The following is a 15,668-nucleotide window of genomic DNA, read 5'->3' as shown; positions in this document are numbered from 1 at the left end:
CATCCAGATACATTCTGAAGATTTGAAAATGTAAAGCAAGTAAGGTCATTTCCAGCTGCTGTTGGCTTTCTGTTATAAAGAAAATAACAGGTTGTTTTTAAATAACCTTCATTACTTTTTTTAAACCGTTTGGGATGCTGAGTAGTGCTAGATGTTCTCAATAAAACAATAGTACATATAACATAAATGAAAAGATATTTCTCCCTCAGCCGGCCATCAGAAATGACTGTGTGGTCTTCACCAAAATGTAAATAAAAGAATGAAAATCCCATACTAAACCCTGCACATTACACGGAAAAGAACAGCCTGAACACTCCACAAGAGTCAAAGTAGTGGGTGAAGCACTGCAAGGGAAATTTTGAGATACTCTTAACCCTATTAAGCTTCATCAGCTCACATCATGAAGCTAAAGCTCTTGCATTTGTTCTTTGTAGCAACAGCTGTCAGGTGGCTCACAAGTAAATCACATACTCTAATGGCTCACAAAGCTGAGGACACATCTTTAGAAATAAAACTCACTAACAAGATTGTAAAGATCCCCAGCAGCAGTGTTAAATCTGGGAAAAGCACCATCCTTCTTGCAGAAGGCGAAATTAAAGGATATATCAAAGGCCCTAAAATCCAGCTGCAGGAACAGAAATAAACGAGTGTCCAAGCGCAGCCTATTCCAGCCCTGTCAGATGAGCGCAGTCCTCAGGAATAAAAACTGTCACGTAGCACAGCTGGTTACGTGACAACCCACCAGCTCAGTGCTGCACGTGGAAAGGACAAAGCCCACAGATCACTTTTGGCCCCACATGACCAGTCCTTCAGGAGCGCTCTGCTCAGCAGCTTTCCCCAGGGAAGTGTCTGCGTGAGGGATGTTTTATTAAGAAAGCTCAGGCAGGAGATTTTCACAGACACGAGCTGAAACGTGCTTTGCTATCACAGAGAGGGAAAACAGGGACCAAAACTGCAGCTTGGAGCCATCTGTCAGTGAACTATGAAGAAGAGTGGAGTCTAGCCCAAAAATACAACAGCAATCCCTCTCTCTGCCTGCACCAGGGTTGTTTACCACACAGCAGCTAACGTGAGGCTGCATGCAGGCAGCAGATGTATTAGGTTCCGGCAATTGGTAGCTCAAAGGTGAGGCACAGTTGTAGCTATTACTCTAGTCTGAGGTGCCACAGTATCTGCGAATATTCCACACAGCAGCTTTGCCTGGGAGGCACCATGGTGCTCTTCAGAGCTGACAACAGAAAACATCAGGCACAAGTCAATTTTTGCTTGGTTTTCATATTTCTGCTTGAAGATGTTTGTACATTGTTAGTGACAACAGATCGAACCTACAATTTCATCTTTAAGCCCCTGCTAAGCATCCAGTCTAAACTTAACAACGGTTTTCAACCTGGCTGTGCCATCACTGGGAGTAACCGTAGCAGCTGCACATGGCAGAGCCCGCAACTAATTACTTGCAAACAGTCAAAATACAGCCCTAATTTCCAATCTAGCTTCTGTCTACAGACTGGCACCCCCTCTCCTCAATCTCTATTCCAGGAGGGCAAGCGACCCTCATACTCTAGTCTAATGTCTTGGCTTTACCCCACACCTAAAGCCCACTGTCAAAACCCAGCAGTGCTAAACCTGCCCCCACACAACCAGCATACAAATCTCCAGAACCAAATCCCAGCATCTCCAGCAATAACCAGTTCTGTCTGGACAACCAATCTTTTGGATCCACTGCTGCCTCTGCCCCCGTGGAGATAAATACAAGCAAATCCTAACAGGAATGAACAAGGCGGAGAGAACAACGAGGACAGTCCTCTCTGCTTGATTATGGTATTTCCGTAACAACCCCACTGGCAAGCATAGGAGTGATATGAGTGACATTTAATCCCAGCTGCAAGGAGCCAAGAGAAAACCAGCGCTGCAGGGGAAGTGGAATGATGTATATAGCTTCCAGCAGACTGTGATAGCTGAAACCTCACCTTCACAGGTTTTCCCGTCACTTCCCAGCGTGCGCCCGATCCCACACTCACAGCGGTAGGAGTTCTTCAGGTTAACGCAAAATTCGCTGCAACCTCCGTTGTTCTGCTCACATTCATTTTCATCTGCAAGAAAACCTCACACTGTCAGAACGTGACCCCCTGGTAAAGACAGGGCTGGCAAAAAGGGGCTGGTCAGACCGTGGACTGGCTCTCCTGGCCTCCTAACGTGGATCAGGGCAATGGAGATGAGTAATCCCACTTCTCATCCTAAACTATTCCCCACTCCACTCCCAAAAACATTAAAATTAAGTTAACCTGACTTCAGTGCATGGTAAAACTAGGTGAACAGCAGAATCAGTCAAAACCAAAGCTTATCTGTTTTTGTATCACATCTGCTACTGCTACATGTGGCCAGCTATCCTACAGCAATTTTAAATGATTCAACTCTTAATTCAAAATAAAGATGCAAGAATGAAAACCAGCCGCAAACATATAAACAAAGCTGAAATCAAACCAAAACATTTTAAAGAACGCCATGAAGCCTCCCAGAGAAAAGTCATGTCATGAGGAATTTCATTGTTTCAGCTTCTTGCCCCAGGTCTGCTCCTTGTCCCAGAAAGCTCAGGTGGTTCTTACAGAACAGAAATGTCAGCTCACCATGGTGAGACCTAACCCGGGCGCTGGTGCCCCACAGGCCACCACAACCATGAGCTGCTCGGACACCACCAAAGAGGAGGTGAAGAGCTCAGTTCTGAGCTACTCCCTCTGAGGACTCGGCTCCTCCCTGCCCCACAACAGCCCCCTTTGCTCTGCACCCTCCACAGAGCTGTGGCTCCTGCCTCAGAAGCTCAGAAGAAAGAGCACTGCCTGAGCTGGCATCCCACGCTTTCTGGAGCCGACTCTGGATAAGGGTTGCAGAATAACCTCGTAATAGGCCTGGACTGAGTTTTTATAACCTAAAACCACTTATCCACGATAGTACCTGTGTCACATTTCTGTGCTGGCTGCATTCAGCTCTAGATTAGAGAACTCCATGGTGCTGAGGGTCTTTACTGAGAAAGAAGCACACCAGACACTTTTGAATCTCTTGGCAAAGCTCTGAAAACTCCCCTTAATTTTCTCTGTTTTAAAGGCTAAAGCTCCTCTATGCTTGTCTGCCCTTTTGTTTTTTGAAGATACTTTGTTCTCTGAGGTTCTCATTCTTCAACCTGATTTAATCTCTGTGTGCAAAGAGTGAATCAAATAGAGAAGAAGGGACAGTCATTGCTATCGCTGAGCCACAAAACTAATGATTCCTCTTAGGTAGGCCAGAATGCTGAGGTTATCCATCAAGGTTCACATGGGGTTCCACCAAAACAGCTTAGAAATTACTATTGACTAGAAGTCAGCAGCTTAAAACCAAGAAGAAAGAAAAATATCGTTTTAAGAGGCAGGTCAGAGATGAGCTCTCTTAGCTGTGAGTGGTCCCACACATACACAGTACCTGCAGCTTGCAGCTGGTGGTGTCATCTCTTTCCACAAGTGACATGAATTGAAGATTTTTAGCAAAAGAAATGGCTAATACCCTGCTTTGGGAGGCAGAAAGCATGTCCAGGAGACACATAGACACTTCCCTCTTCACAGATGTGACGGGCTCCAAACTTTCCCTTCTAACAATAAAACTAAAGCTGCTTAAAAACAGAGGGTGAGGAGGGAAAGGGCTACTGGCAAAGGCACAGAGATGCTGTTAGAAGGTCCTGGAGCCTTTCATCAAGGGCTGTACCCAGCAATGCACCTGCCGGGTCCTCCAAGCTCTACAACACACAGTCGATCTATCCCTACTCTTCCTCATCAGTGACAACCAGCACTTCTGGGACACAGGCTTGTTTTCTAAAGACTGGGTTAGGAGAGTGCTGAACCCCTTTTAAACATGGCTTAGTCCAACATGGATGCAGGTATTCAAGGGGTCAAAGACGATGACTGAGTTGGTGGATCCATGACAGAGATTCGAAGACCTAATCCAAGCCCTAAGTAAGTTTGCAAATGAAAATATAAGTTAGGATCAGCAGTTCTGCTCTGTGATTCAAAGCCTATAATGTACTGAAGAGAAGTCAGCTGAGCACGGGGAGGGTTCACAGACAGAGCTGCTTAACATTACTGCAGCATCTTCAGCCCCCATCTTGAGATGAGCTGGGAAAAGCAGAATATTATCTTCTCCCTATAGGAAAAGCTAATACAGATGTGTTTGGTTTCTCTGGGAGGCTGACATGGTTGCTCTCAGAAACGTGACTGTGCAATTACTTGGCACAACAGAAAGATGAGTGAGCCGTACAACAAGAGAGGTAAGTAAATCAGCGTGATTATTACAGCTGAGGCGCTGGACCACCAGGTTATTAAGAAGAGTGCACAAATCCTGCCTGGCCTGGCCATGGGGAGATGAAGGCAGGTCCAGCACATGCAGGCTCAGGACTCAGGAAGCCTGCAAGCCTCCCTGCTGCAGAAAATCCTTTCCTGCAAGCCTGTCACACATTTATTGAGTGCTGGTGCTTGTCAAGGGCACTTCTGTGCCTAGAAGTCTTACAGACAACCAGCCAACAAATGCTTTTAGTTAGCTGAGAGAGCCAAACCAGCCACTCAGCTGCAGAGATGTGGGGCAGCTTTAGCAAAACCATTCTGCAGAATCCACGTGAGCAAGTGTAAATCTGCAGCAGGGTCAGGCTGCCCTCTCCACAGACTGTAATGACTGTGGCTCCTACCCTAATGCCCACAGACATGAGGAGCGTGAAGAAAGAAACCACCCACACCTGTTTTGACAGCTATAGTCCACATGGAAGAAATACATCTGCCAGGCAGCCCACAGGCACAACTCTGCTCTCAACTTCTCCACCAAATCAGGCCTTGAAGATGAGATCCCACTTCTCCCAAACACTAGCACCCCTTCCTCCCTCCACGCCACCTCTTCCTACCCGTCGGTGTGGCTTTACAGCTCCTCAACAGCCACCCCTTCCCAGTCCCGTGGATAGGACCTTGTCACGCTGCCTAAAACCACTGAGTCTGTGCTGTGACCTGTTATCTCCTCAAACTCAGTTCCAGCAGGACAGGGAACTGCTGGAGAGAGTCCAGTGCAGCCACCAAGATGCTGAAGGGAGTGGAGCATCTCCCGTGTGAGGAAAGGCTGAGGGAGCTGGGGCTCTGGAGCTGGACAAGAGGAGACTGAGGGGTGACCTCATTAATGTTTACAGATATATAAAAGGTGAGTGTCAGGAGAATGGAGCCAGGCTCTTCTCGGTGACAACCAATGATAGGACAAGGGGTGCAAACTGGAACACAGGAGGTTCCACTTAAATTTGAGAAGAAACTTCTTCCCGGTGAGGGTGGCAGAGCCTGGCCCAGGCTTCCCAGGGAGGTTGTGGAGTCTCCTTCTGTGCAGACATTCCAACCCGCCTGGACACCTTCCTGTGTAACCTCATCTGGGTGTTCCTGCTCCATGGGGGGATTGCACTGGATGAGCTTTCCAGGTCCCTTCCAATCCCTGCCATTCTGGGATTCTGTGAAACCCCAGGCCTGAACAACATCCCACAAGGGCAGTAAGTATGGCGAAGCTCAGCACACAGCCCTATGCTGGCCACCAAAACTTTTCTTGGAGAAAAGAGACATTGGACAGAGCAGCTGAGAGGAAAGCTCTAACGACAGACTGCACAGCCTTTCTTGAATATCAACGAGACTGTACCGCAATCTTGCAAAGCCTCTGCTGTGACAGTGAAGCAGCTGTCTTCAGCAGCTGGACCATGCAGAAAGCAAACCTGGCCTCTGACCATGTGTGTCTCCAGAGGCACCCAAGTGTATTCAGTCATGCGATGTCACAGCCCACCCTGCGGGAAGAGACCCGGAGCCGGTCACAGAATCAAAGACCTGTTCTAGGCAGCAAGGGGGAAAAGCTCTCGGGATACTTTTCCTTTTTTCTACTGCTTGGTAAGACAACAGAGCAATGAAACAAAGCGCAAAGAAAGCATCAGTAACTGACACAAGTTATTTCCATCCTTACCAAGACATGTCTGTCCATCAGGTCCTAGTGTTGTCCCCAGGGAACACGTGCAGTCACTGGTGTCCAGACAGGAGCCCTGGCAATCCACCACATCACAGATGTCATAAAAATCTAGGGCACAACAAGAATGTTGTCAGCACAAACCACTGAGCATGCACAGAATATGCTGTATTTGTACCATCAGCTTTGTCCTGTATTGAGTCCATCAGTTACAGATCTAGCCCACGTTAGGAAAGCTGAACCAGTGAAGCTGATGAGAAACAATCTAGTTTAATTACTGTAAGTCAGAGATGCAAATTTTGGCTTTGGTAGCATGCCAAGACAAACCACAGGGCCCACAGAGAGCATTAAATCGCTGCGGCCAGGTCAGCTACAGGAGATTTCTGCCGGCTGAACAAAGGCCAGAATTCACAGAGGTGAATTGATCCATTATAGACAGGTCAGCACCCGCACTGCGTCGCCCAACACGATTCGGGGTGAGAAAGGCAAAAACCAGTCACCACCTCTCTCAGATTTGTGGATGTTCACTACCTCTCTTGCATCACAGGGACAAAGAGGTTTCAGAAAAGGGATCTCAGCAGTTACTTACGGCCACAGTACGCATGGAAACAAACGCTTGGCTTGGTTAAGTGATACACGTAGTACCCGCCCGGACACGCCTTGACATCAATCGTAGTATTCCAAAGACAGCAGTTCCCGTTGAAGCTGGCGCAGGCTTGGCGTGGGACGATGCCATCCGACTCTCGTGGGTGGCTGCCGTTCAGCCAAATGGGAGCGTGGGTGCCACAGTGGTTCTCCGGGATGCAGAAGGTGGGCATGGCATCGCCAGCCATGCCGGTGAAGCGATACCACTCCCCATTGATTTGACTGTCACAAGTCGGCTGGCCGTGGGAACCGTTTATCTGATGATCCGTGTTCCTCCAGGGCTCGTTCAGGCTGATGTAGGCAGAGCAGGGGTCCAGGGCTGAGACGTGCGACAAGAGACAAGAGAGAACATCTGGTAGATATCAAATCAAGTTGTTGACTGATAATTGCAAGGAACTCACAACAATTTCTTTTTCTATTCTTGACTTAAGAGAATCATTGTGATAGAGATCCGTGGGGAGAAACAGTGATACAAGCTGATTGCCTTATGGAAAATTTTGACAGCTCAGCTTAAATGTCTTGGAAGAAAAAGTAGATTAACAGAGCTCTTATAACATTATGCAACTGTCTGACTTGCTGTTTAGCTGCTGTAGAGTATGACAAGGGGGAAAAGTACCATATAAATAAACCTGAGGTCCAGAGGGTGATTTTGCCATAAGAAATATGACCTGGGAGCACTGGATCAAGCCTAGGACATCCACCCTGTGGTCAGGTGCTAACTGAGCAACTGCAAGCCCCTCCTAAAGTACAGGTAACTCTCCCACATGCCTTCAAATAGGTTATGCAGCCTTTCTAACAATCCATCCATAGTCCATGGTCAGCCCTTAAAGTTAAGCTGCTACAATGCCAAGTCAGAGACTATCTTGCAAAGCATCATTTAAAATATGAGCTGCAAGACATGCAACAGGAATGCTACCTTCAAGGTGCACAAAGAGAAAATATTCCATTTCAATTAGTAGAGTCCTATATAACCATAAGTCATCTCTAAGCATAATTTATCAGGTCCTACTCAATTCAGGGCACAATTTTAAACAGGTAAATATAAGAACAGCTATCTCAGGTCACAATGAAGCTGATCTACAGTCAGCAGGCTGTCTCTAACCAAGACTTCACGCTTAGGGAGCTGAGGTAGGAGAAAGACACCCAACTCCATTTACCTGGGGTTTTGTTCTCCACTGCTTCTTATCCAGCACATTTATACCAATGTGAGATGAAAGAGCTGTAACTCAAAACCTGCAGCAAGGCCAGAGAGAGAGAGGTGGCAGCCCCCTACATCTATAGATCCACTTAAATGTGCCCTGGTCTCCTTCAGAGACTCTGTCCCCTGGTTCCTTCTCTGCCAGATATTAATTATCTCTACAATTCACTGTACCTATTGTGGTTTTGTGCAATGTTGCCACCTCCCTGTATCTGAAACAGCTTCCCCAAATCTTTTTATTTATTATCTTAAAACCTAGGGAGCTTGAAGGTCTGAATTAGGACTTTCTAGGGAGCAAAAAGTTCAGTTCTTTACACAGTCACATTCCTTGCAAGCCCACAAACTCTCCTGATCTCCCCAGGAGATCAGATGTTTGTGAACGAAGTGAGTGTACCAAGACAGAAACACGCAGACCTCCCGGTATGTGCATGTCTGTTCATGCAGCGCTCAAGGACCACGTCCCTTTTCAGAGGCCTTTCTGAACCATCTGCAAACAATTAAAACATAAGAATACCATAGGGAATTAAAAAATGAAGAACTGAAGTGCTCATTACATTTTCAGTCGTCTCCAAATTAACTCTGATTTGGCAGCTTCCTCACTAAAAGTCCAAAGGTTTCATTTTCACTTACATTTAATACCTGATTAAGCACCACTTACCTGTGACTAGCTATTCCCTATTAAGCAAAATGAATGTTAATACTGTCTTGAGTAAGGAAAATTGATTACCATTTGCTAGAAATTAGGCTAATAAAACCAACCCTTCTGATTAAATGCATCTCAGACTGGAATACCCTCTACTTTCCACACCACATTTCTTCTCAAGTTCTAAAATTGCTCTGTTTGTTTTGTTTAAACAACAGAGTCATGCAGCTCGGGTGGGGGGAGATGTTGTATTGTTCCTATTAGAATGCTCTGGATAGAGACCAACCTTCTTGGTTAATTATTTTGATTTGCTTCACCGACTTTAAAGTAGGAACTACAAGCACTTCAGAGAATGGACTCATTTAGCTGCACCGTCTGCAAATATCTGTCTCGCTGACGTGCTATCTTGTGCCTTCTCACAAGCATAAATCTCTCTTGACAAACATCCTTACACCATCCTCAGCCACAGACAGGTTTTGCTTGGCCTCAAATCCAGCAAAAAGGGCGAGAGCAGTTGCTGTAGCCGTACTAGCGCTGCAGAGCTGCAGGCTGGCACCAAGGGAACGCTCAGTGCCATAATGCCCAGGATACACAGAGGAGCAGACACGCTCACACCACAAGCAGCGCTCGGTTCTGAGCAGCGGAGGGGGAACCGCAGCACGAAATCTCTGATGAGACTCACCAGGCAGCCCCTCAGGAGCCCCCAATTTCACCTGCCTCCCCTTACCCACAGACAGCAGCGTCACCGTTAGATCCCATCCTCCAAAAGCTTGCTTAACTTCTTGTCAGAGGACAAGATGGGTCCTACCTCTTCTTGGCACAAAAAGCTTCTGCTGGGCTTCCCTAAGTGTAACTCACTTGGTTTCCACAAGATGGTTTAGTACGGCCTCAGGGTGAGTCACTGACTAAGTTTAAAAGGTTTTTGTGTTGTTAAAAGCCAAATGAGGCGAAGCGAGGAATGCCCTGTCAGCTTCCCTGCTGGGCAGCGCCAAAAATACACATGCTCTCATTAGCTTTCATACAGTATAATTAGCTTTATGAAATATTCTTTGTAGCCAGACTCTGAAAACACTCATCTAGGAAGATCACATTGCCTCCAAAACATTCAGAAGATAATGTAAAGGTAAAAATTTACCGAGATGAAGATGCAGCGCCTCAGAGGGAACTGGAAGAAGGCATTTTGGGGGAATGGGGTAGCACGCCCTCCCAATCTTTCATTTCTCTGAGAGCTTTGGGTAGGAGTGAAGGGCAAGCAGACAAGCAGAAAAAGCAGACAGCGCTCTTTCAAAAGCTGCAGACCCTCAACAGCCACCCTGGGACTGCAGGGCTGCCCCAGCCCGAGCCAACCTCCCTGCAGACACCGAGCAGCCTTTGGCAGCGCAGCCTGCTCAAAACTAATTGGAGATTATAAGAAAAGAACTCCACAAAAATACAGAAGCAACTAATCAATCTCTCTTCTCTTCTCCCCAGACAATGAAACCAGAGGGGTTTTGCACAAGACATATAACTGTCTCCAGCTCCCTCAGTTTTTCATTTCTCTTGCCTCAATTTTTTCCTCCCCAACACTTCTCGCGTGGCCCAAGCAATTCAGCGTGACGAGCTTTAGCTATGAAGGAAAGCCTCCCCATTTGTAATCTTGATAATATCATTAGTTCTCTAGCTGATGCACCAACATATATATTGGATGATGAATTGGGCTCTAGCAAGCATTCCTAAACCCACTGTTCTGCAGAAAGATTAATCCTGTGCGTATTGTGTAACGGGAGGTCTCAGCCCTGTCACAACTAAGCAATGAAACGAGCAGCACTGCATTATGACACTAAATTCAGTTCAGATTTGTCAGAGAAGCAGGTGAAAAAGTAGCAGAATAGCTACTCCCTCTGAAGGGAGTCGTGGCAATAGGGATTTTCCCAATAGAGAAGCTTTCATGCCCTGTGACAGAAAGACCTTTCCAATTGGAAAGCATTTCACGCCACCTTCACAGAGAGGGTATTTCTCATGTTTTCCATCTAAGAATACCAAGGCTCAATGCCAACCTTACAGGCAGCAAGCAGAAATAAGCTTGAAAGCAATGCCTCTACACTCACCCATCGAAGACACCGGCTGCAACCGGATAACGAAGCATATGCAGAAAACCAAATACTGGAACATCCCACTCAGGCAAGGAACAGTTCCCACTCGAGTAACCGAGGCTCAAAAGCCCTTGCACAGGCTGTGGCTCTTGCAGCCTTCCTCTCGGTGGAGCTTCTGACCCCAGGCTTTCTGAAGAGCAAGTGTGATAGCTCTCCTGGAAGTTTATCACAGGAAGAAGCTGAAGGGATGTGGGGTACAACTCCAGCCTTGACCTCCAGCCTTGACCTCCACCGAGCAACTCTACCCCTTATTGACAACTTACTGATCAATCTTGTGTTTTGGACTCAACCCGCTATTGTTTTCTGGCCTGACTGCCCCACAGTGACACCTCTGCTATCTTATCCGGAGAAGGATTCTAACTAGGGGACACCCGGACATCCCAAAAGGATGGAAAAGAAGAACAGATGGGTGCTTGTTGTTATCTCTACTCCTTCCACAAGTCATACGACTTCATGGCTCCGCACAGGCAAAAAACGCCAACCAGAGGGCCTTAACTGCAGGAAATCGTGGCCGAAGGAGGAGAACTGAGCCTTCCAAGCAGAGCTACAATGGGAACATCAGTCAAAGTGAAGGACTGGTGTCCCACAGGGAAAGCAGCTGTTCCAATACTACACAAAGACCCTTTCCACTCTTGGTCAAACAACACAACCATTGCAGTGAGTTTATCAAACAAGGCAAGTAAAGACATTTTTCTACAGTAGTCTTATGATCTCTGTCTTTAAAAAACAAAAACAAGCCAACAGTCAAGAAACTCGACATTATAGAATTAACCTCTCAGCAAAACTGAGTAATGGAGAACCTCTGCCTCACTGGTCCAGCCCAAACTAGGCTGAGCTGCAGGTCATAACCCCATGCTCTGGCTACGGATGAGATGCAGCATGCTGAAATCTGTTCTCTGCTAAAGCAAACCAAGCACCACGACTAGCAGTGAGAGATGCCAAGGACAACATGAATAAGCAGAAAGGGATCTTCCCTCTCATCCCGTGAGCTATAACCCTTATTATAGAGAATAGATTTAAAGCTCTGTTTTTAACCTATATACATGCACAGGTCCCTCCCTGCTTATGAACAATGGTCTTACAGTTCTCTCTCAGAAAATTATCTACAGCCAGAAAGCTCCCCAACAGCAAAGAGTCCACCGAAGCGTACAGGAACAGCACAGCCAAGCAAGGGGAGGTATTTCCCCATTCCCTTTGCGTCCTGCATTTCTGTAGCAGGCTGGCATAAGGAATAACACCAAAGTTGATGTACTGGCTTCAAATCCCAGTAGAAAAAAAGCAGCTAGGCTATCTTCATAACCAAGTTTGCATGAGATAAGGAGCCAGGTATTCGCCTGCTTTATAGATATTGTACATTACAGAAAGTTCTCAATAGGTTGTCTGGGTGTTCCCCTGGCAGCAAAACGCAATATGCTGTTCTGCTCCACCCCAGCAGACGAGTCTTTTCCAGTGGTGAATGACTCTAGGGAACAACAAAAGCAGCTTTATAAATACTGTCGTTGCTCCCACCGCCACCATAAAGAAAACAGAGAAAATAAAACCTCTTTGTAGCTATGTTATGCTGACAGCTGAGCAGTACCAGAGAAGCTTTTTTCAACAACAGGAAAGGCGAACAAATTCGCTATGCAAAGCTAACAAGGCAGATAACCCTCACAAGGTGATTATGTGAATTCCCAGAAGAGAAACTAAAATTGAGCGGAGAATAATACAGCAAGCCACAGGAAGTTCTGTTTTGCCATTTTCATTGAGAGGTTGATTCATACTTAAGATCCTGGGTAAATAAAAGTGACAAGCTTGAATTGAATTTTCTGTTTGTGTTAGAATTGTGTGTATTTCTCTGAACCACTTAATTACGAGCTGCTTTTATGTTTGTAGGTGGTATATTAGGCCTGACACCCATCATGTTTTGACAGTTACATGTAAGTAACAGACAACTGACAATTAACATGGGGAAACGAACTGCATCCCAGCATTTTTGAGCCTCAAAGGTGTCACAAAAAGGCCCTATCAAGTTCTCCAAAGGGTTAAAGCAGGAGATGCCCCAGGATTCCCAGAGATGACACTGTCCCAAATCACCATAACATCTAATTTAAGGAAACAGTTTAAAGCTGAAGAAGATTCCATGTGCTGCCTCTAAACATTTTTGGGATCCACAGGAAAGGCAAAGATGATCTCAGTCTTCTGCAAAAAGCACCACCAGAGGCAATTCCTGTATCAGCATTTTCTTGTTGCTTCGCAAGTTATTTCAGGTGCCATACATAGCTCCAGTTGCCCCACAAACAACAGTAGCCTGAATCAGAGCAGACGATGGCAAATCTATGCCTGAGGGAGCTGGAGAAAGTATTCCTGAGAAGGGAAGCAGGAAAAAGGCCCAAACAACAGTGTGACGGTGATATTAAAACAGAGGCCTGAGACTTTGATACCCAAAAAGATAAGATCTTAACCTGCTGCTGTTTCAGTCTGGGTTATGTCTATTCTTAATGCAAGAAAGGATGTTAATTTTGCAGATGGCAACCACGCTTCTCATCGCTCCCAGAGATTTGGAAGGCTTCACCATCCTTCTGCAAGGAACTCTAATTTGTTAAAGCATTGGCTAGGCTGGAGAGCCTCGTACCGTTTGCATGGGGCTCATGAATAAAGCGCTTTGGTGTCTGCTGAAGCCGGCTTTTATCAGAGCCACCTCTCAATACACACCAACGTTTGATGAAAGCGCGTGAAGAACAGCTCCTGGTGCAGGAGTTAACGCCTGCGCTGCCTAGAAGCAGCAGACGGAAAAGCTTATCAGGGCTTCCTGCCGCTGAGAGGAGAACCCAACACAACAGGATCCCCGTCTGCCATTGATTTGAGGATGTACGTTGACAATAAGCCTTGACAGGCTGCAGAGATGGATCACACCAATGTCAAGGACTTCCAGATAGGCCTCGTTGCTGTAAACAACTTGTCCCAGGTCGCAGTGCCAATGGGAAGGGCCGTTTAGATCAGGGAGTGAACATGAATTGGGTGAAGTATGAGCAAACTCAACAAAAGAATCAGTAAAACACCGAGACCCCATTAAAATCAGACAAGTACATAACTCCTAGTGAAGAGCAGTAGTTATTTCCTTTCCTGTAGTGGTGCCCAGTGATGCAGAACTCAGTGTTTTGAGAGTGTTTTTCCACAGCTCCTACAGAACTTAATGTATTTTCCACAATCCTCAGTTTCTAGATGTAGGAATTGGGGCACACCCACAATTACAAAACTAGTCAGGGGCAGAAAGAGGAGCAGGGCCCATCTCTTACAAGTTCACAGAGCCACAATGACACAGCATAACACTCCCTTCTCCTGTACTTCAGGGCTTAGCTACATTGCAAGTGTCATTTCCATCCCTGTATTTTATTGTTCACCCCTTTAACATCAGTAATTTTCATTACTGTATTTTACTATTCACCCCTTTTTAATGTCAATATAGAAATAATGATTTTTTGGTTTTGAAGGGAATAATTAGAACCACTTGGGATAGGTAGAAGAATACTTCAGATATTAAAAGCTCCTTCCTTTGTGAAAATAAAGTCATACAATTTGGCACAGAGGAAAGCAGTTTGTATTTACAGCTCCACACAAAAACCACAGAGGAGATTAAAGAAATCATTCCACTGGCTCAGACAACTTGACCAGCTCAGGGCAATTCAACCAGCTTTACTTGACTGACATAGTGCCAAGGTCTGACAGGCAGGAGCAGCTTTAGAGCATCACACAAATCCTCTCAGAGCCAATGTGGAAGCGTAAGAATTCGCAGCAAGGTGATCATCGTCACTGCCTGTCCTGTAGGAAGGGTTATAGGGGAAAAGTAAAAGGGTTTCTTCTTTGCTCTTCAGGAAAAAGGAGCCACGAACACGTGCCCTGGAGAGACTTGCAAGGCACAGCCTCCCAGGCATAGCAAAAAGGGAATCTAATACATTTCTCCAGACAACTCGGAACTTGACATGTTTATTTGAAAGCTCCCTCACAGAAAGAGAGAGAAGAGAGGTTAAGCAAATGAATAACAAAATTGCTAGAAGAAGCAGCATCTGAACACTGCAACGCACGCTGCTGTTCACCCTTCACATCTTACATTAAGATTGAGGCAGCACTGCCTGCTCTGAATTGCTGCCAGTGGGACAGGACCCTATTACCTGCCTGGCTCCCAGGCATGAAATAGCGACTGCAGGAGAGTTTGTTGATGTTGATGTACAACAACATATATCAGGAGAGCAAACAAACATCTCCCTTCCCTTCAGTGTTTGCATTCAAGGGCAACAAAAGCAGCAGCACCGACTTTCAGGTTTGTGGCATGTCACCCACCCTTTTGGGTGGAAGGAACAATTTGTGCAGAAACAGTTTTGTCACAGCGTTTTCTTGCTTTCAGTATACGGAGTGTGGTGCTAGATGTCAAAGTCTTCAGTTCTTCTGGATGCTAAAACGGAGGAGTTCTTATGCAACTGTTCCAAACAGTTTGTCTAGGGAGGGCAGGAGCTCATCTGTACACAGCAGCAGACTATGGGTTTGTCAGCATTGCTGAACTCAATTTCAGCAGTGATTAAACGTACGTCACAGATAACAGCTCCAGCCGCTCCTCTCTGGCTTTAAAAAACACTGGAGAGCTGTTTGAAGAACTGGCCAATCATGGAATTTTCTTTTTAAATAGTCAATGGACATGATAAAAATCTTCTAGCACCAAACATCTCATCCTAACATCCTATAAAGTCCGGAAAAAGTACAGTCTGATTCCCGAAGTTAACGAACAAACGATACATCACCATGACAAATCGGGCCACAGCCATTCAAGGGCCCAGAAAGAAAGTAATAGAAGCTTAAAATTTCAGTTTTCCTCTGAAACAGTACTTGAATGCAATGTAGAAATACACTGACACCACTCGGTACATATCTGAGGTTGCTGGGCATTACATGCCCATATAGATTCTTATCCTGCAACACGCCACGTGTCTCCAGATTTTGTCACAGTCTCCACAAGGAGCTACTATGCTGGTTGAACAAAGGCAGATCTTTGTTAGACCCAGCATCTCTACCTCTACCTCACTAC

The 15,668-nt window shown here is 46.0% G+C and overlaps 1 protein-coding gene across 2 annotated transcripts in view; it reads right to left on the bottom strand.

The window, feature by feature from the left end:
* The window catches only part of OIT3 (oncoprotein induced transcript 3), a 29,390-nt gene that overhangs the window by 13,573 nt on the left and 149 nt on the right, over positions 1-15,668 (bottom strand). Inside the window, exons 1-4 of one of the 2 annotated variants that reach the window (XM_065068095.1) lie at positions 10,565-15,655; positions 6,581-6,955; positions 5,992-6,102; positions 1,968-2,090 (exon numbers count right to left, since the gene is read on the bottom strand). In XM_065068095.1, the coding sequence (XP_064924167.1) occupies positions 1,968-2,090; positions 5,992-6,102; positions 6,581-6,955; positions 10,565-10,628 (673 nt within the window). In that variant the 5' untranslated portion in view covers positions 10,629-15,655. Of the gene's footprint in view, positions 1-1,967; positions 2,091-5,991; positions 6,103-6,580; positions 6,956-10,564; positions 15,656-15,668 lie in introns of those variants that run through there. The other variant, XM_065068096.1, reaches the window with a different exon arrangement.

Source organism: Columba livia, chromosome 6, assembly GCF_036013475.1.
Source record: "Columba livia isolate bColLiv1 breed racing homer chromosome 6, bColLiv1.pat.W.v2, whole genome shotgun sequence".
Taxonomy (NCBI): domain Eukaryota; kingdom Metazoa; phylum Chordata; class Aves; order Columbiformes; family Columbidae; genus Columba; species Columba livia.
The sequence above is the reverse complement of the archived record's forward strand: the minus strand, read 5'-3'. Positions and strand labels throughout refer to the sequence as shown.